General features: G+C 47.4%; 1 protein-coding gene across 1 annotated transcript in view; it reads right to left on the bottom strand.

The window, feature by feature from the left end:
* Positions 1-1,496: 1,496 nt before the first annotated feature.
* The window catches only part of AMDHD2 (amidohydrolase domain containing 2), a 300,831-nt gene continuing 280,133 nt past the window's right edge, over positions 1,497-22,194 (bottom strand). The window contains exons 11-12 of the mRNA XM_085632173.1: positions 11,542-11,643; positions 1,497-3,388 (exon numbers count right to left, since the gene is read on the bottom strand). Coding sequence (XP_085488299.1) covers positions 3,300-3,388; positions 11,542-11,643 — 191 coding nt within the window. The 3' untranslated portion in view covers positions 1,497-3,299. The remainder of the gene's footprint in view (positions 3,389-11,541; positions 11,644-22,194) is intronic.

Genomic DNA, 22,194 nt, shown 5'->3' with positions numbered 1-22,194 from the left:
AGAGCGGCTCTACGAAGCGGCCATCTTCTTGTCCGGTTGGCCACGCCCCCACAGCACATTATATTTAACAGATTTGAAATAACTTCCAGAGCCCTAACAATGCAAGTTGACAATGTTGATATCCAGGTAGAACTTTTACAGACCTTTGCAACATAGGGTGGTTGCTACCAAGTCAAAGCTGAGGCATTTAAAGAACAATGTTGATGGTGAAGGCGAGTGGTTAAAAATCTAAATCAGTTGCCTACTTGAAATTGCGCATTTTTAACAAATTAACCAACCTACCGTCCATGCGCAATATCTAAATAGCATTACCGGTGCAAAGGTTTTCCCACCTTATATTCAGCCATTTTGTCAAAACTTCACAACAAATCTATTTCCATTGCGGCTCAAGTACATTACCAGAAAATGCCATTTCTTCCCTAAATATAAATTTAGATATTGATAATTCCCCTGATGCAAATTGAAGCAAATTAGTTTGACCCATTACTAAAAGGTGATCCCACAATCTGAGGAGGTACAAGTAAATACTAAATTTAGCATAAATGTGATGACTTTAGAAGCTCCTTCTGCCTCTAGACTTTCCAGTTAGATTATAAAAAAGCTTAAGAAATGACATAAAGTTGAAAAAAGAAATGGGCCTAATCTTTCAAAACGGATAGTTGTAACTTTTTTTGAGACCATGAACGTACCTAAATGTACTATAGAAAACTCTCAGGACTAAGGTATCCTTGCCCCTTTCAAACACAAAAGTTTCAAATGCAGGACTCGCATGCCTTTACTAAAGGAAATGCAGTTTCAGCTGAAAAGTTAGTCCAGCTTTGTCCAATATCATTCTGTCTTGAATTGTAACATAATATTTTAGTTCCTGTGGAAACAACTCCTGCTCATTCATGTATCCAGAGGCCTTCATTTATGCCCTCATAAGTGATTATAAGATCAGTCAACAGCCCAGAAAAATGTGATAATGGATTCACAAGTGATAATCTTGGCTATAGTGTAATTCAGCGTGCAATATTGGTGATCTTTCTCAGTACAACTCTTCTCAGGCTAACAACAAAATCGCTTCAAGTGGGCAAGAGAACAAAAGCACCTTAGGATGTTCAAGTGGGTCTCAACAAATTTTGCTAATGTTAAGTAAGCCCCCATCAGAATCAGAATCTGCAACTTTCCTGATATATCTGTCAAGGGAGAAGGTTGATATCTTAATTTGAGGTAATATCTGGAAGTTATTACAGTGTCATTCATAAGTTCACATCTAAATTTGGAAAATATAGCATTAATACAACTCAAAACTCCATATCATCCCCAGCTAAATTAAACCACAATTGTCACACAGTTAGTGAAAGAAATTGAAAACCATGTCTGTAATTATAAAGGCGTCTTCAGTAACTGGGGAATTAAAGTTTTCAGGCCCGAATGAACCAACAATTTTAGAACACTCACATTCTACAAGAGAAAATTTTCTATCTGGGAATCCTGAGGCAAACACATCCATCTCAGTTTTAAGTTTTCACTTTTAATTGGCAATTCTCCAACGGAATCTCAAAAAATCTACAAAATTTAGCATGTCCTGATCTAAGATAGTGAACATTTTCAGTGTAGATGGGGATCCCAGTTGTGTTTCTCAACTGTAAGACAAGAGTTACTCATCCAAAATACAAAATACTTTGTAAGAAAAAGACTTAACAAAGAAGGGCTAAAGTTATATCAAGTGCACAGTCAATTGTTACACATTCTTCATATTGAAATTCTGTTCCTGGAATGTGGGTGCATTCAATTCAGGCTGAAATGTTTGTCACAATTTGATGCATTTATATTTCAAAAACCGTGGTATGTCTGTGACTCTTTTCTGTCCAATTTATTAGAGTCTCAAATCCTTACTTTAAAGACTTTCAATAAAGTAAAGCACATGGAGGGTTATCAATCTATATGTGTTTGAATCAGTGGTGCAAAATTACAAGTGACCAATGCAGATCGCAGGCAAAAGGAATAGTATACTTGGAGCAAGAAACCTTTCTTTGCCCATCGTGGTTCTGAAAAATATGAAGTATTTTTATCTGATTCTAGTGCAACTCTGGATTTGGGGACATTTGTATATGATCAATAAAAGGCATGACTCAATAACGGTTCTGACCTAGCTGAATTTATCGCAACATTTGGAGCATTCAGAGTTGGCTGAGGCCAAGATTAACTCTAACTCAAATCAGGTACTGAGGTACGCACCAAATATTGTTTGAATAGGATAAAGTTAAAATATTATCTAATGTTGAAAGGTTTGGTTAAAACCATGTCTGATTACCACAGAATTCATGTTCTTTGGAGCAGTATTTAGGTAAAAATAAATCAAGCATACCTTTGAACTGGATAATCCTTTTCTCATACTTAGGATCAGAAGAACCTAGACAAAGCTGAGATTGATTTCAAGATTTGTAATTTTCAGTCAGATTTTGTTAAGTTGTTCAGATCCTTCAATATCAATAAGGGACCATGATTCTTGGACCCGCTATTTGCAGCCCTGGCAGATCAATCAGAGGACAGACAAATACTGAGTTCATCATTAAAATCGGTCAGCCAATTCAATGCTCAATTTTATCCTACTTCAGGCGTACGGTCATTCTCAAACTGAGTGCACATGGACTTCCACTGATGTTCACGTCAGCAGCAGGTTCCTCTGTTTTGACTTCAAAACTGCGCTACCTTTCGCAAAATGCCTTGCTAGCTCTTACATGTTAAAACTTTATTTTTACTGTATAGTATATCTTGAAATTCTATCCATGGTCTGGTAAACCACAGGTGTTTGAGTGCACTCTATCACTTTCTCCTTCTTCTTTCATAATTATTGTGAGTGTATGGTCTTAATCAGGCATGTAAAGGTTCAGTCCCAAGTGATGATATACAGAGTCACGTTTATAAAGTTCCTGTGTAGAACTGTACTAAGAGTGTGAGAGCAGGATCTGCCTTCAACTACTGGCAACTAACAAGATCCCCAATCTGATGTGCTATGTCATCTTACATCTTTACCTATAGTATTGTGTTCCCAGCCTTCATCAGCGCCTGCAAAAGTAGAGGTCAAGCTAACTTCTTTCTTTAGGGGATTTGATAAGAGTGCATTAGGATTAGAAAAGTGATATTCAGAGAAACGACACCAAGATGCCACACTGACAACTATGAAATGAAAGTCTCCATTAGACCAAAAAAGTATAACCAGAAATAAAATAAATGGGGAAAGAAAAGGAAGGACTTGGTCAACTGCCTCCTTTCAGCACAATGGAACACTTTCGAGTTTCTGCTTCGTCGTATCACATAGATAGCATATTGGTCCCCCACACCTGCTCTCCAGCAATGAAAGTTGCTCTCACATTCAAGGCACTGTCCAGCAACACCAAATCTGGAAAAAACAAAGGGAAAGAAAAAGTCAAAAGAAAGGAATTGCACACATTCTTTAAAGTAGATACTGGCTCATTGGCCACAAAAGTCAAACCATGTCAGGTTTTTAGGATAACCATTCTCCATTCTTTACAAATGAATTTGAATTTAGCTGAAAAATGTGGTGCAAATATGGCATGCCAGACCAGATATAATGCACAAGGTATGTTCAACATTTTGAAGACCATGAATTTGAGGTTTCCTTTATTGCACAAATCAGATTCCAGCATTGTTCCATTAAATAACATTTCAAAAGAACAGGCAGGGGATGTGTAATAAATGGCTTTAGGAAGTATACAGGTAAGATAATTTTTTTAACAACTTTATTTAAACCTTTACAAAGACCAAAAAGTTAAAGAAGGATATTAAGCATTGTGAGCTAACAGACAGTGACTTAGGCATCCCAGTAAAACAATGTCAGAAATCGCTTGAATAATCCAGACTGAAGACACTGAAGAAATCATGCAATGGAGGACATAACTTAAGGGAACATGCAAGCCTGGGTCTTGGGCCTTCCTTGTTCTTATAAACTCCAGTGTGTAAAGAATGATAGAGCACTCATTCCATGTCATAAAGCCCCCTGCTTCAACAGCTCTGGGAACCATGGAATTCCCATGCCTCGTTAAATGTATGTGTGGAAGGAGGCCTATACATTGTCAAATTGGGGCAGTATGTCCCTCAAAGCCGCCATATGGCATTCCATAGACTGAATAGTTCATAGTTTCTTCCACCATTGACCCATTGGGTAGGCTGCGTGTGTGCTAGTGTGTGGTCCGTGCCTAAGCAGAGAATTTTAATATCTTTATTTGCATCAATTTTTTTTTTTTTGTAAATTAGCACTCTTCAGGGTGTTCATTTTTAATTAAGCTCATTCTATCTTTCTGCTCATTCCTTGGTCCGCCTCGGCGTTCTGTGCTGACTGAGCGGAGGAAAGTGGAGCCTCATTGCTTTGTCAAAAGCAGTGAGGCACAGTGGAGGAGCAATTCCAGCTGAGATAGCAGCCTAGTGGACAACCATAAATTCACATGCCAGGACGGCCGTGCAGAGGGCACCATAAAGACTAAAACACCATAAAATCAGACGTCACATGAAATTAGGAACACATAGCCAATCTGGACACATAACCCACTGGACAGAATATGTCCTCGAAAGGTCGAATCCCACCTGGATTCTTCATCCAGTACATTCATTTATGACTCCAAAGACAGAGGTTCACATTCCTTACCAAAAAAGGATCGCCAAAACTATTTTATTGCATTCAATGAACTGTATAGAAACCCATGTCAGACCAGCTGTAAATTGCAACAGTCCTTATACCCTGTGCCTGTGGCTGATATACCAGCAGCAATGCTCAATTAAACTAACTGTTCCTTTTTCACCAAACGTTTCTTGACTCCTGTTTTATCAAGGTATTTCATGTTCAAGCAACAGGCGAGACAGCTATTTTTAGAAGGTCTGTGCCTTTACTTAACGATAAAATTAAAGGTAATCAGGGGAAAGTAGTGACCTTTTTTGGAAGAGGGTTCCAAGTGCAGGAATATCCCCTGCAATGGCCTGGGGTCTGGTCTTGGTTTTATGGAAGGCTGGAGATCGGTCATGGAATGCCTTCTGCTGCGCAGGAGGCGATCAGGAACGTCTCGTCTTATTCCACCAGGAAGGTTGTCTTTTGTGTATCGTCTTGTAGCCGACAGAGGCTCGACTTATCAGGATGGTGGATAGAAGAGGGAGGGCTTGGCTGCATTTTTTTTTTTTTTTTTTGAAACCGTTTATTGCAATCTCAAATAGTTACAGGTATGGGCCTACAACCATCTGGCCGGCCGCTAGAGTGGCAGAAGCATATGACATACATACAGAAAAATCTCTTGGTGGTGCAAAAAGGGTAAATCAGGAGATGTCAGCAGTGCAGGCCACATAACTCCAAACCCACAATACGGTTTCCTTTTGTCGAAACACAACAACACAAAAAACCACACCCGCAAGGCAACCCGCAATCCCAAGTGACAGCACGCGCTCCTTAAGTGGGGGAACCCCAACCAATCGCCAAACTCTGAAGAGGGGAATGAGAACAGATCAGGGACTGGGGAACCACGTGCCCATGGCTGGGGGAGGGGGTCGGCTAGGGGGACGGAGCTGGTGAGGCAGCCGGCAGCAGTGGCGGCTCGCAGATATCCCCGCGATAGGCGTTCCAGGGGCCCCAGATTTTCACCCACGCCCCAGGCTTACCCCTCGCAACATACACCACCTTTTCACGAAACATACACCAATCCATGTGTTCTTTCCAGGCCGACACCGCCGGGGGCCTCTGGGATCCCCACAATTGAGCGATGTCACGCTTAGCTATCATGTATCCCAGAGTCACCCACCGCGTCTGCGGAACCGAGTAGTCGGTTGGCTCCCACACATTCAGCAAGCATCTCCTCGCTTCAGGCAACAGCGCGACACGCGTAACCACTCGCAGGACCTCGTGCACACCACGCCAGAATCGCTCCACCTTTGGGCATTCCCACAGAATATGCAAGAAAGTTGCCAAAGCACCACAGCCACGCTTACACAGTCCATCCTCAGCAAAGCCCATACGTAAAAGCCTTGGCCCCGTCACGTAAACCCGGTGGAGGATCTTAAGCTGGACGAAGCGAAGGCGAGCCGGGATGGCCACCTCCTTCGGAGAGGCCACCGCGGAAATCCAGTCCTCGTCATCCAATTCCAGCCCATCGGCAACCCAGGCCTCGCGGAGGCCAGTCAGCAGGCCCGATCGGTCGTTGATCAGTTTTTTATATATAAGGGAGATCGTGCTGTCTGGGACATGGCCATCCAGCACTCTGTCCTCTAGGGGGGAAGACTCCGGAATGGACGCGACATCCGGGAAGACGGAGCCCAGCGCGTGGCGGACTTGTAAGTACCGAAAGTACTCACTGCCTTGCAGCTGAAACTCCGTCTGCAACGTCACGAAAGTTTTGAATCCCCCCCTCGTCCAGAGATCTCCCACGGTGCTGATGCCGATCGTGTCCCACTTCTCGAAGCCCTTCGAGGTCCACAGGGAGCCCAACCTCGCAGACGCATAGAGCGGTGACGCCCGGGTCAAACGGTCCTTCCACCCCATAGCTGCGTTAGCCGCGTGCCATACACGCACCATGACACGCGTCGGTCCTGTCAGGCGAGGGTCCGGCGCGCCAGAATAGAGCGCTCGATTGTAGTCGCCACCGGGCAGGAGCATCTTGTCCATTTCAAATGCTGGGTTCAGGGCGGGCCCGTAAAGGCCATGATTAATCGCAGCTAGCTGGGAGGCCCAGTAATACCGTTTAATATCCGGGAGGGCGACCCCCCCATCGTACCACGGAAGCGTCAATTTAGCCAAGGCAATACGTGGCCTCCCATCCCAGAACAGGCGACGCTGCAAACTCTCCACCTCTCGGAAGTAGCGCGCCGGGACCAAGTCCATAGTGTTCTGGAGAGCGTACAGAAAGCGCGGCAACGACATCATCTTAAACAAGGCCGCTCGGCCGAGCGGCGAAAGCGGCAGACGCCGCCAACGCACCACGTCCTCCCTCAAGCGCTGGAGGGGGGGTAGCAAATTCCGCTCGTAGCGGGCCTCTGGGTCCAGAGTAATATATATACCCAGGTACCGAAACCCCTGGGAAGCAATCTGGATCGGACAGTCCCGTGGTAGGACCGGAGCCTCCCCGGCAAGCACATATACACAGGATTTCCCCCAGTTGATGACGAGGCCTGAGTTGCGACCGAATGAGCGCAAAACATCAACTAGGACGATCAGTGATGTACGCGGGGAGGCGAGATATAGAAGGATATCATCAGCGTAGAGAGACACACGGTCCTCATGCTCGGGGGTCCAGCGGAGACCACGGATGGAAGGGTGCCACCGCAGCCACTCCGCCAGGGGCTCCAGGGCCAGTGCAAACAGGAGAGGCGACAGGGGGCAACCCTGTCGCATGCCCCGTCCCAGTGCGAATGGAGCCGAGACTCGTCCATTCACCACCACCTGCGCCAATGGGCCGGAATACAACAACTTGACCCAGCCGATGAAGCCCGGTCCGAAGCCAAACTTCGCCAGCATCGCCCAAATGTATGGCCACTCGAGCGTATCAAACGCCATGGTGGCGTCCAAGGACGCCAAGATGGCCGGCTCCCGCACGAACGGGACACGCGCGAGCACCCCGTGCAAGCGTCGCAGATTAAGGGCCGTGTTACGATGGGGTATGAAGCCGGACTGGTCTTGGTGGACCAAATCGCCCACCACGCCGACCAGCCGGTTGGCCAGCACCTTGGCGAGGATTTTGGGCTCCGCGTTCAAGAGCGAGATGGGCCTATAGGATGTGACCCGCTCACGGGGTCTCCCCTCCTTGTGGATCACCACGATCGTGGCCAGACGCTGGTCCGGCGGAAGGGAACCCCGCGAGCGGGCCGCCAGGAACATCGCGCGCAGGTGGGGCGCCAGTACATCCGGTCGCAGCTTATACAGCTCGATAGGGATGCCATTGGGGCCCATGGCCTTGCCAGATGCGACCGAGCGGATAGCAAGGGCAATTTCGTCCGAGGTGGGAGGAGCGTCCAGCGAATCCCTGTCCTCCACCGAAAGGGAGGGCAGCGCGATGTCCCGAAGCAGGGCATGGGAATCCTCCTCCGAGCAGGGAGAAACCGGGGAATACACCTCGCGGAAATAATCCGCGAAGCAGGAGACAATGGCGTCCGGCTCGGTGACACACACACCATCCATCCTCTCGATCAACGGAACCACACGACTCGCTCTCTCCTTTTTGTCCAACCACGCAATCAATTTACCAGCCTTATCACCCACATCATACAGTCGCCCCTGTTGCTCCCTACTGAGGCCCCTGGCCGCCTCCGTGACGAGGGCCCTATAGGCCGTCTGCTTGAGGTGTAGAACATGCAATGTGGCATCCGTCACCTCGCTCCCCAGGTCACCCTCTAGTTCAGTAATTTCGGCCTCCACCCGGGTTACCTCCTCCCGCTCGCGCCTCCGGGCATGGGAGATAAGGGAGAGGGCCTCCCCCCTGAGAACTATCTTAAAAGCCTCCCAAAGGGAGATAGCCGAAGGGACAGACCCCACATTCTCCTCAAAGTACCGCTGCAAGGATTTGATCAATTCTGCTCGAATAGTGGGGTCGCGCAGGTACCAGGCATTGATTGGGGCTACCCTGCCCTCCCCCCTCGGGAAGACATCAAAGTGCAACAGTAATGGGGAGTGATCTGAAATACCCCGCGCCAAATGGCGCACCTCTCCCACTCTCCCAGCATAGGCCGCAGGGACAAGGACATAGTCAAGCCGCGAGAGGCTACCATGGGCACCCGAGTGGAAGGTGTATTGCAGCTGCGCGGGATGCTTTAGTCGCCAGCAATCCACCAATCCTAGTGTATCTAAAAGGCCGGACAGCCACGCCTGTGCCCGGGGGAGGTCCCTGGGGGGATGACGATCCATAGACCCAGAAGCCACCGCATTGAAGTCTCCCCCAACTACCAGAAGCCCACCCGGGAGGTCAAGGAGGAGGCGCCCCAGGTCCGCAAACGTGGTAGATTGCAACCCCGGCGGAACGTACACTGATACAAAAACGACCACTTTGCCCTCCATTCTACCCACCAAGACAGTGTAACGTCCCCTCTCATCATGGCGCACCTCATCAATCTCCCATGGGAGCGAGTTCTTAATCATGATGCCCACCCCCCGCGAGCCCGAGGTGAAGCCCGAATGGGCCGCCAAGCGATAGCCTCGCCGATTCATGGCATGAAAGGAATTACCTATAAGGTGTGTCTCCTGCAGGAAGACCACATCTGGTGAAATCCGTTTCAGATACTGCAGGACCACACCACGCTTAATCCTATCCCCCAGTCCGTTAACGTTCCATGATAACACAGTCAAATCCCTACCCCCCATCATACATGGAAGCCATCAGTCGTCCCCCAAAGAGCATCTCAAAAACAACAATACAGTAAAGGGTTCGCCTTGCGGAGCAAACAAACAACACTCCACCCCCGCCCACCCATCCCAACAGAACTCCCCCCTCCCTGCACCCCTGCATGAGCCCAGACAGCCCCCCCAAAGTGCAGTGTGCCTGTCGCCCCATAGATGAAAAACTAACTAGTCCCCCAGAGGAGGAGGGAAAGCCCCCAATGGACCCCGCACGACCTCCATAGGAGGGGAACATACACGGTCAGTGAATGGTAACAGGAATGTTGTCCAGAGCAAGGCCTACTATTCACCCCTCAGTTCTGATCCGGCGAGCCCTCCCCGCCAACCGCACCCCCCCCACCCCCCCGGCCCCGATCCCCAGGCAGAGTATCCAACCAGTCCCCAGCCGCCTCGGGACGGTCAAAAAAGTGCGTGCGACCATCCACCTCCACCCTCAGCTTAGCTGGAAAAAGCATTGAGCACTTAAGGTTCAGGTCCCGTAGGCGACGTTTAACTCCGAGAAAACTCAGTCTCTGCTTTTGGACTGTCGGAGTAAAGTCAGGGTAGAAATTCACGTCCATATTATCGAGCTTGACCGGTCCCTGTAGCCTGGAAGTCTGCAGGATAGCGTCTCTGTCCCGAAAGTTAAAAATCCGGGCAATGAGAGGCCGCGGCGGGGCTCCGGCCTTAGGTCTTCCTCCGGGGACCCTGTGAGCACGTTCCACCGCGAAAAGTTTACTCAGCCCCCGGGGCTGGAGACTGGTGAGGATCAGGTCTTCCACAAACAAATCTGCCGCCTCCTCCTCCCGTCCCTCCGGCACCCCGACAATGCGAACGTTGTTCCTCCGGGCCCGACCCTCGGCGTCCTCCAATCGACGGTCCATCAGGGCGCTCGCCTGGCCAAGCCGGTGCACCTCCTTTTGAAGGGCCGCCACGTCTGTAGTGAGACTCGAGGTGGTGTGGGCCAGGGAATCGACCCGGTCATTTGTTTTAGACAAGTCGGCTCTCACCAGGCCCACATCCACCAGGGCCGAGTCTATCTTCTGCGCCAGAGTATCAAAGCGCTGGTCCACCGAGGCCTTCATCTCGGCAATGGCGCCCATGACGTCCCGGAGGGTCAGATCCGCGGGCTGAGCAGACGCCTCAGCCGGGCCCGCGGGGGATGTACGCTGTGCCTCTGGGGATCCCTTCTGGAGGGTGTAGCGGTCCATACTGTTTGACTGAAGTGCCGGGCCACGGCGGGTCGATTTCACCTTTGCCCGGTCGCCATCTTGCTTTGTGGACATGTCGCACTCCCAAAGTCGTGCCAATCTCCTCAAAAGGGCCGATAAACCAGTTCACGGGTTCCGGGGGGGGTGACCACTGGACCGCAGGACAACTCACAGCCGGCGGGTCAGCCGGGCACCGGGACAAGGCCACACCACCGCACCCCGCTCCGCAACCCTACCTCGCTTGAGGGCAAGCAGGGCGCAAAAGCGAAAGTGAAAGCGCGGGGTACGCGAGTCGCCCAGCCCTGCCCGCCGCTGTTGTTCGCTTTGTCCCCGGATCGCCCCACAACTCCAATCCGGGGGGCCGGCGCGGAGAAGGCCGCAATCTTCGAGCGGTGCTCCCACCAGTGTCCGGGGTCCGATTCGAAAACGGAAAACGGGTGCCGCCTCAGCTCGGGTACACAGACACAGTCCCCTCGTCAATGAAAGGATATAATCAGGATTAATTCAGGAGGTCCTCGGGAGCTTCGCACCTACGCGGCCATCTTGGTTGCGCGCTCGCTTGGCTGCATTTTGAATCATTGGCTATAGAACTGAGCATTGCATATACTGGTCACAAAAGGATAAGAGTATGCTACACAAGAGAGACTAAAAACCCACAAAGCTTAAGGCTGTAAGGAGGACACTGGGAGCAACAGTGGGAAGTGACACCTAATCCTTAAACTGAAGGTGAAGGCTGTCTGGAATTTTCAGGCATCGGGAGTTGGTAGCAAAAGAGGGCGTGTTAAGGAGCCACACATGCATGCATTCAGACACATACACATACACACACACAACACCCCAATATGGTATTACCGCTGGTATTCTTTTCGTATGGAGCACATATACAATTTTTGTTGCTTTGTAGTGCTTTTGTATACTCTTGGGTTTGGAAATCAAGACAGATGATAGTTTACCTTACTTGAAGGAAAAAACAAAAGGTACCTGCATCAGAGTCAAAGTTCAGAGTGCCCTTCCTCTGTTCAATGCGAAGCACTTGGGCAGGGTGTAAGGAAGCGGCTTCAAGTGCTGCTTCCACAGAACACCCTAGAAGGAAACAGAAGTATATATAACAAAGTCAGAAAAAAATCATACTACCCATCATCACAGCACAAATTGGGATAGCCCCTAGAACATTATTACATAAGGTGGGACCAAAGACAAAGATGGAATGTCACCCGACAAGTCATTAAATTGTTTCTATATTAAATATCTCTTCAGATGGCTTTTACTAAACCACCTAAGGTAAGCTGTTTGAAGTATAAAAGAGACAAATTCACCCGTTTTGATTTTCTTCCGAACTTTCATCAACTTTTAACACAGTAAAACTGTTCCTATCTTTGAAAAGTTGTGTTTTATTGAACATTTTAACCCATTGAAAATCCATTTGTATAAAGACCCACTCATCTCCATGATACTCTAGAACACGGATACTCATAGTACGGCCCGCTGGCTGCCAGCGGCCCGGCAAGCCTTCCTTGGCGGTCCGTGGACCTTGCAGACATCCTACCTGTGTTTTTTTTTTAAGTGTCAGCAAACACCGCCGGTTGCAGCAGCGCGGAGCTATGGGGGCCCGGTGATTCTTTTAAAGACCATTCACTTGTTAATGAGGCTTTGTTGTATTTCTCCTCTTCTTAGCGCCCCTGTATCTCCACCCTGAATGAGTGGAGATGCGGGGGCGCTAAGAAGAGGAGAAATACAACAAAGCCTCATTAACAAGTGAATGGTCTTTAAAAAGACCTGTGAAGTACTCGGGTGCGGTTGTGGGTGTTCCCAGGAAGCTGTCTCAGCCCGGGGAGACACACGCGGAGTGAGGTGACAGAGGGTGACGAGAACAACAGGGTGTGAAAGCTGTTTCAGCCCGGGTGACACATGCGGGGTGAGGTGACAGAGGGTGATGAGGACAGCAGGGTGTGAGAGCAGTGGGTGAGGTGAGGGAGGGCAGCAGGAAGTGAGGGCAGCAGGAAGTGAGAGCAGCGGGTGAGGTGACAGAGGGAGACAGACAGAGGGAGATGGATGGAGGGAGAGGGAGACGGAGGGAGTCAGAGGGAGGGAGGGAGTCAGAGGGAGGGAGGGAGAGAGAGAGGGAGACAGAGGGGGATGCACAGAGGGAGGGAGACAGACAGAGGGCGACAGATAGAGGGAGACGGAGGGAGACAGACAGACGGAGGGAGACAGACGGAGGGAGACAGACAGAGGGAGACAGACAGAGGGAGATGGAGGAAGAAAGATGGAGGGAGACAGAGGGAGATAGAGAGAGGGAGACGGAGGGAGATAGAGGGAGGGAGACAAAGGGAGGGAGACGGAGGGAGACAGAGGGAGGGAGACAGAGGGAGGGAGGGAGACAGGGAGGGAGAAAGAGGGAGGGACACAGAGGGAGGGACACAGACAGAGGGAGACAGAGGGAGGGATACAGACAGAGAGAGGGAGACACAGACAGAGGGAGGGCGACAGACAGAGGGAGGGAGACAGATAGAGGGAGACAGAGGGAGGGAGACAGAGACAGACAGAGGGAGGGAGACAGAGACAGACAGAGGGAGACAGAGAGAGGGAGGGAGACGGAGGGCGACAGAGGGATGGAGACAGCGGGAGGGAGACAGACAGCGGGAGGGAGACAGACAGCGGGAGACAGAGGGTGACAGACATAGGGAGGGAGACAGATAGAGGGAGACAGAGGGAGGGAGAGAGAGACAGACAGAGGGAGAGAGACAGAGGGAGAGAGACGGAGGGAGAGAGAGGGAGAGAGACAGACAGAGGGAGACAGAGAGAATGAGACAGAGAGAGAGAGGAAGGGAGACAGAGAGAGGGAGGGAGACAAGCAGAGTGAGTGAGACAGAGGGAGGCAGAGAGGGAGAGGGAGAGGGAAGGAGAGATAGAGAGAGGGAGGGAGAGATAGAGAGGGAGGGAGACAGAGAGAGAGGGAGGGAGACAGAGAGAGAGGGAGGGAGACAGAGAGAGAGAGAGGGAGACAGAGAGAGAGAGAGGGAGACAGAGAGAGAGAGAGGGAGACAGAGAGAGAGAGGGAGACAAGCAGAATGAGTGAGACAGAGGGAGGGAGAGAGGGAGAGGGAAGGAGAGCTAGAGAGAGGGAAGGAGAGCTAGAGAGAGGGAAGGAGAGATAGAGAGAGGGAAGGAGAGATAGAGAGAGGGAAGGAGAGATAGAGAGACGGAGAGAGAGAGGGAAGGAGAGCTAGAGAGAGGGAAGGAGAGATAGAGAGAGGGAGGGAGAGATAGAGAGAGGGAGGGAGACAGACAAGAGAGAGAGATAAATAGAGAGAGATGTGTGTATGCCGGGTCTGGTGGCTTAGTGGACGAAGGCATCCGCTGCAGGGGCCTGTGTTCAACCTCATGGTCATAGTTATTTTTTTGCTCTAGCCCTGCCCCCCGCCCCCACTGGCCCCGCCCCCACCGGTGCGGCCCTCGGCCATAAACCACACTGTAAATTTGGCCCCCGAGAGAAAGTTTGAGAGTACCCATGCTCTAGAAGAACCTCATAAAATGAGCCTTTAATTCAGGAGATACAATACAGGTAAAAATATATGGTCTTTGAACACTGGACACAAAAATATCAACGGCTTTATTGAAATTACTGGCACAAAAATATTCTGTCATCTCACAAACTATACTTGCAGATCAGAACTTGCTTAAAACTCAGTCTGCCCCACCCTGTAAGGAGTTTTGATGAGTAAATGCAGCAAAATCGCTAAATGTATCAATGATAAAATATTAAATGTGAGAGAAGGTATTTGGAGACTGCTAGTAATATATTATCAAATCCCCCTTATCTTCTCTCACCAGGTGAACATTGTCCCATTTTACCCCTAGCCATGCCAGGCCCAAAGCTCCCATGTTTACGCCCCCCCGCCCACTTGTCCTTGAGGGCAACCAACTAAAGTCACAGCTAAATACTGCAACACTTTTGACCCTCTCTGTAAACTATGTTCTAAACCTAGCATGTTGGAGGGAGTCATTCTGACTTGTTTTAAGAATGATGTGGCCACTGCTCATGTCCTCACCCCAGAAACCCCGTCTCAGAAAGAACTAAGGGCCAGATGCATTAAAATAATGTTTTGCGATTCCCTAATTCCAAATCTTTGCGATTCACAGTTAGGGAATCGCAAAACGGCATGCATAAAAGTGTGCAGTACACTTTCTGTGATTCTAAGGGGTCGCAAATGACCTACCTCATGAATATCAATGAGGTAGGTCGCCATTTGCGACCCCCTAGGAATTGCAAAAATCACCAGGATGGTGGCCTGCTGAGATCAGCAGACCAACCACCATGTATGTGATTGCTTTTAAATAAAGCAATAATTTTCTTTGTAAAGCAGCCCGTTTTCCTTAAAGGAAAACAAAATGCTTTACAAAATGAAAAATGAAAAGTTTTTTTTCTTCATTTTTTAAGAGCAGGCAGTGGTCTCACAGACCACTGCCTGCTCTTAAAAATGCTTTTACAAACATTCACAAAGGGGAAGGGGTCCCTTGGGGACCCCTTCCCATTCGCAAATGTCTTACCACCTACCTGAAGTAGGTGGTAATATGCAAATGTTTTGCGACCGCATTCACGGTCACAAAATATTAATAATGCATACTGTTAGGATTCGCTATTTGGCATGGATGCCCTAAACACGCCCTTTCCAAATAGCCAATCGCAAACCCATTTTGTGATTCGGTAACAGGTTGCCGAATCGCAAAATTGGGTTTGATGCATCGCAAAAGCATTTTTTGCGATCACAAATGGGCCGATTCTGCCAACAGTCCCGTTTATGAGGAGAAAAATGCTTAATGCATCTGGCCCTAGAAGCTTCCATCAGTTTTCTGGATTGCTGAAATCGGACAATGTTTACGCTCTCTAGGTACTTATAAGTGACTACATCCAGGCTGAACAGGATTTTGCTGATGTCATGGGATTGACGCTGTCTTTGTAGATACAATAGATAGGAGGAAATAACTTTGTTGGTCCTACTGGATCTGTCAACAGCGTTTTACATCTCTCCTCCTAAAGCACAGACCACAACACATCATCAAATGAAGAAATCTTACCTAACAGGTTTTAATAAGAACACCCTTCAGCCAGTGGTGGCCATTTGTGTATCAGAGCAATACAAAATAGCACAGACTACAAACATGAAACAAAAGAAAGCTGCTTGTACTGGATGAGTGGGGGGATGGAAAGAAGAGGGGAATCATGGAAGTTCAATCTTTGGTTTTGAACTACATCTGTTGAGAGATGTTAGGGTTTCAAAGGCTACTCTTCAGTGGGATCACATTAATAGAATGCCCCTCACAAACCTGGGCAAGGACTACTAAAAAAATTTGAAACAATCAGGATGGACCTATTTCAAGTTGGATCCAACACAAATGCTTGAGTCTCTGAAAGAGGAGAGCACCATGTTTACCAGTGTTGGGAGCAAGGCAGATGCATCACACTAATTGCAAGTGACGGCATACCTGAAGGTGCATGACGAAAATCAAGGTGAAGAAACTGAAGGCTATTTGATATTGAGGAACTTGATTTTATCTTACTTATTAAAAAAATACATCAACATCTTGCTCTATATGCAGAAAATCTTTTGGAAATGTTAACCGTGATCATTGCTTCACCTACTTGCCATCCATTGAACAATATTGTGTCCCTCCATGGTGGTAAGTCCATGAAGAATGCAGTGGAAATGCCACATTCGCATTATAAGAATATAGAATATGGTGATTCTGCTGCCACCAGGGACAATATTGTATGCACATGCCGCTGACTCATTTGAAAATTAGCTGTTGGAAAGGGGACATTCTCTCCTCACACAGAACAGACACACAGAAAAAAGTTTGTTGATCTTCTATGGTTTTATAGTGATTGTAGGCTTCATATAAACAGATGTTTAAATTGGAGAAAAAGATAAAACAAATCTGCGTCATTCATTTTCCGGATGCTCTAGAGTCTTTGGGGATCGTGTTAATTTTCTATTGAACTAACTTAAAAATCATACAAATCATGAGTTTATATACATGCACGGGTGTGTAAACAAGCCTAGATAAGAAGATACGAAGCTAATGACCGATTGAGGCATTTAGGAGTAGTTTTTCTCTTCCAGACAGACAATTGCGCTAGGCGCAGTGAGGAGCCGATATCACACTGTGGCAGGGAAAACAAGCTGAAAACCACTGTGAATTGGGGTTTACCAGCTCGTTTTTGAGAGGCTTATAACAGCTGAAGTCCATTAAGGGGTGTGAAAACATCCCAGGACATCGACACCTGACAGCTTTTTTAAGGGGGGGGGGAGGGGGGCAAGGCCCCGCCTCCTCCTCACACTGCGAGATTGTTCTACAAGTTGGCAGATACGCATTAATTTCCATTATTTTCCAGAACACAGTTAGTTAGCAAGTTTTTGAAGATGGGCCAGTAAGATGTTGGGATGAATTAAATGAAGTCGGCTGCTTGACATATAACGTTCAGTCAACCCTGCTTTCGCCATGGTCTGGTGGCTCAGTGGACTAATGGGTCCATTGCAGGGGCCTGTGTTTGACCTTATGGTCACAGGTTCAAATCCAGGCAGGTCCACTCAGCCTTTTATCTATCTAACATAAGTACCACTGAGTTGGGTAACAATAAACATCTGTTATTCAGTGCCAAGATACCAAGCGGTGAACATGCGCTTTACAAATACACATTATGTTATGTGTATTTTAATAGAGTTTGGACATTAAGCCATATGGGAGCTATGGAAGAACTGATAAGGAAACCGAGTTACATGTGGCCAGTAAGACATTTTCTTGCATTGCACACACTGGGAAGTAAAGTGAGGTACAGCAGCATTAGGGGGCATATGTATCAAGCTAATTTTTACTCGCAAACGCTGCGAATCGCAAAATACAGCGTTTGCGAGTAAAAAATCGCAAAACGGGATGTATTAGTCAAAATCCCATCGCAAAATTAAGGAATTGCTAATTTAGCGATTTCTTAATTTTGCCTAACCATTTAAGAAATCGCACATTGCGATTTCTTAAATGATATGTAAAAAGCACCCAAGTTGTGCGAATTATCCTTAAGAAATCGCAAATTACCACCAACTTCCAGTTGGTGGTAATTTGCGATTTCCTTTCAAAATGCACTATTTTTAATTTTGCAAAGTGCCACGTGACGCTCATACATGCCCTTAGGGCATGTATGTGCGCCATATGCACACACATGCTCATTTCAGGGGTGCATCAGGGTGTCATCATGACACCCTTGCACCTTTGAAATTATTCTCAAATAGCGATTAGCAAATTGCGAATTCGCTATTTGAGAATTACTTCCCATTCATTCCTATGGGTCTCCTGGCCCATAGAAATGAATGGGCAGGTATTCCTTAATTGCGATTTCGCAATTTGCTAATCGCAATTACGGAATTTAAAGAAATCGCAAAAAGTTTGCGAATTATTAAATACATCCCGTTTTGCAATTCTCAAATAGCGATTCCTTAACAATCGCTATTTGAGAATCGCAAATGGTGATGTTGATACATATGCCCCAAAGTGAATTGATCTGCTTTTTATAATAGCCATAAGCCCATTGGCCAGACTACTGCAGGAGAGACACGCACACAGAGGAATTTCCTGCAGTCACTGACGACTGCTGCTCTCCATGTATGCGGATGACATCCTACTCTTCATTAAAAACTCTGAAGTGAACGTTAACCCACTAATCTGGGAGATTATAAACTTCAAGGGATCTCAGGAGTTTCCAAATCTGAATTATTCCTGTTGATCGATAACACAGCTCCCTGCAAATTGGAATAATCTATGGGTTGGGCGGTAGACTGAAATATATTGGGATAATTATCTAGGCATCCACTTTTTATCTGCACTTAAAGCCCACCTGACCACGTAAACCCGGGTGTGCAGACCAGTCTGTATGGCCTGGCAAACTATGATACTACCATATTTGAAAAGTGTGGGGAGCGGGGGCATACCCGACCACAAAAAGTACTATTTAGCTTACACATGTTTAGTACAGTGCCGCCCCACTGGCACCGTAAAGGCCACACTAGCGGCGGAATCCGATCTCAGAGAGACTGTACCCGGCGCCCAATGGATGGATATATATATATATATCCACACAAACCCCTCCGATGAGCGCAAAGAAGAGGCCACACGGGAAATCCAAGTTGAAGCTTTTTAATAGACAGCGTTAAGCATAATGCATTTCGGCCATCGGGCCTTCTTTAGATGGCGCTGTTAATCACAATTGGTGCCACATCCCCGCCTTTACATAGTCCTGTAGTCCTCCCATAGGTAGGAGCAAACCCAGCCCCCAGTCATGTGATCGCCCACCAGCTGCAGCGTTGTAGACATTACAGCTCCCAGAATACATCATTACTGGGCAGGTGTTGTGTGGGGAAACCTCGAATGGCAAAGAGTCCATTCGGGCTGGTGTCGTGCCGGACAAGGCGTGATGCATCTGGTTAGTTAAAAGTCTCAAAGCCTCCTTGGGTCCCCGCTTACGATCCAATCTCAATTACAGGAGTCCACCAGGCCGTGAGTTTCATTACAATGAATGAGACAACTCCTCGTGAAGTCACGTGCTGCTCCTGGCAGCGGCCCTTCTTTACCCGCAGTTAGAGGTGGGCTGGTGCATTTCCAAAACCTTGGAAAAACAAGGAAAGCTGCAGAAGCAGGAGCCAGTGTTGCAACCAGCCAGCTTATGGAACGAGACCTCTTTAACGCGTCTCTGGCCGACGTGGTATTAACATCCACACAAACTCCTCCGATGAGCGCAAGGAAGAGGCCACACGGGGAATCCAAGTTGAAGCTTTTTAATAGACAGCCCCACTGGCACCATAAAGGCCACACTAGGGTCGGTATTTGATCTCAGAGAGATTATACCCGGCAGTATGCAACTGTTCTTGGTATGTAGAGCTGTAGATTCATATGCTTTAGCATAGATCGCCATCTGGTGTTGGGCCCGGATGTTGGCACTTTTATTTTCTTCGAAGAAGTCTTTGTAGTCACAAGGTAGGTGACTCCTCCTTTTGGTGATAGTGCGCATGGGCATCGACACCATCCCTAGATTGTTTTGCCGTAAGGATGATGATGAATTTAGTAAGAGTAGAAATTGATGTACATGTATAGTGTATCTAAGTAAGATAATACTGCAACAGGTAAAGGTTACTGGGGCGGCGGGTGGGTGCATATGAATCCACAGCTCTACATGCCAAGAACAGACGCATAGTGAGTAAGTAGCATTTTCCCTTCGAGGCATATGAGCTGTAGATCATATGTTTTAGCATAGACTATACAGCAGTTATCTCCCAAGCAGTGGCTAACCTGTATCTGTTGCAGTGGTTTGAAATAGTGTACTTAAAACTGCCTGGCCCACACTAGCTTGTTGTTTTGCTAACACATCTACACAATAGCGCTTTGTGAATGTGTGTGGTGTAGACCATGTTGCAGCTTTGCAGATGTCATCTAAGGGTATGTTCCCTAATAATGCCATAGAAGCCCCTAGTTTGCATGTAGAATGCGCTCTAGGGGGAATTCTTAAGGTGTGTTTAGCTTTAATGTAGCATATTTGGATGTACTTAACTATCCACCGTGCAATACCTGCTTTTGAAAGGGGATTGCCTTTATGTGGTGGGGAAAAAGCAACAAAGCGTTGGTTAGTTTTCCTAAAAGATTTGGTTGTTTCAATGTAATAAAGTATCGCTCTTTTCACATCTAATGTGTGAAGAGCACATTCTGCTACAGAGTCAGGTTGAGGAAAAAACACGGGTAACTCAAGCAGAAACGACTTTAGGTAAAAGTTTTGGGTTAGTCCTAAGAACCACTTTATTTTGGTGGATTTGTAAAAATGGTTCTTGTATGGTTAGTGCCTGGAGGTCACCAACTCTTCTAAGAGATGTGATGGCTCTAAGGAAGGCAGAAACTGTAGTTTGTATTTGTGCAAAGGCTCAAATGGGGGGCCCATAAGTCTTGTAAGGACTATATTAAGATTCCACATGGGAGAAGGTGGAAGTCTAGGAGGAATGATTCTTTTGAGTCCTTCCATAAAGGCTTTGAAAGCGGGTACGCAAAACAAAGACAATTATTGTCTGATTTGTAGGTAAGCCGCTATTGCGGCAAGATGTAATTGTATAGATTTATATGCTGAGTTAGCACGTTGTAGGTGTAACAGATAGCAAATGATGCTTTGAGTTGAAGCATCTAGTGGATTGATTTGATTTTTAGTACAATAAATTACAAATCGTTTCCATTTTGGTGCATAGTATGCTCTTGTAGTAGAGCGTCTAGCCTCTTTAATGACGTTCATGCAGTCAGGTGGGAGATTAAGGTAGCCAAACTCTATGATTTCAGGTGCCAGATCGCAAGGTTGAGTTGACTGGGATCTGGATGTCTTATCTCTCCATGGTTCTGAGTGAGAGGCTTGGGGGAGAGGTGTAACTTTTGATGAGGAACTACCGATAGTTCCAACAGGGTTGTGAACCATGGTTGTCGAGCACATGTGGGAGCAACTAGGATCATTGTGAGGGAATGTTAGTTGAGCTTCCGAACCACTAATGGAATTAGTGAGATAGGTGGAAAAGCGTAAGCAAATTTCCCTGACCAATTCATCCATAGAGCATTGCCTTTGGACAATGGGTGTGGATACCTGGATGCGAAGTTTGGGCATTTTGCGTTGAGGTGTGCGGAGAACAGATCTATTTCTGGGTAGCCCCACATCTGGAAGAATAGGAGGAGTACTTGAGGATGTAGTTCCCATTCGTGGCTTTGTTGTCTTTGACGACTGAGCAGATCTGCAATCTGATTGTTTACTCCTGGGAGATGTTCTGCAAGGAGATATATCTTTTGAGGTATGGCCCATCTCCATATGCTTTGAGCTAGGTGTGAAAGATGTAGAGTGTGTGTGCACCCCCTGTTTTTGTATTTAGTACAATGCTGTCATATTGTTTGTACAGACTAGGACAGCTTTGTATACTAAAAGCTTTCAATGCCAGAAAAATTGTTAGCAGCTCCAGATAGTTTAAGAGGAGTTGTTTTTGTTGTAGTGTCCACATGCCCTGAATGGTATGCTTTTGAAGATGAGCTCCCCAACTACAGAGCGATGCGTCTGCTTTTGGCATTAATTGTGGAACCGGGTCGACGAATGGCCGCCCTTTGGAAAGGTTTTGTGAATTTCACCACTGCAGAGAGCGTTGGTGCGGCTGTCTACCAACACCAGATCGGTTAACTGACCTTGACTCTGGTTCCACTGACGTGCTAAGCATTCCTGTAGGGGACGCATTTGGAGTCTTGCGTAGGGAACAATTAGAATGCAAGAAGCCATCATTCCTATCAATTGCATGAATACTCGAGCTGGTAATGAGTGTTGAGGCTGAAATTGTGATATCAGGTTTTGCTTGTTGCGTACTCTAACTGGGTTGGGATATACTAGAGCTTTGCAAGTGCTATTGTGGCTCCTAGGTACTCTTGCGTGTTGGAGGGTTGGAGATGAGACTTGATGAGGTTCACAGTGAATCCCAAGTCGTGAAGCAGCTGAACTGTTTTGTGAGTGTGGTGTATGCAGCTGTGTTGTGAATTGGCTTTTATTAGCCAGTCGTCTAAGTAAGGGAAGACTTGAATGTG

Source organism: Triturus cristatus, chromosome 10, assembly GCF_964204655.1.
Source record: "Triturus cristatus chromosome 10, aTriCri1.1, whole genome shotgun sequence".
Lineage (NCBI taxonomy): Eukaryota > Metazoa > Chordata > Amphibia > Caudata > Salamandridae > Triturus > Triturus cristatus.
The sequence above is the reverse complement of the archived record's forward strand: the minus strand, read 5'-3'. Positions and strand labels throughout refer to the sequence as shown.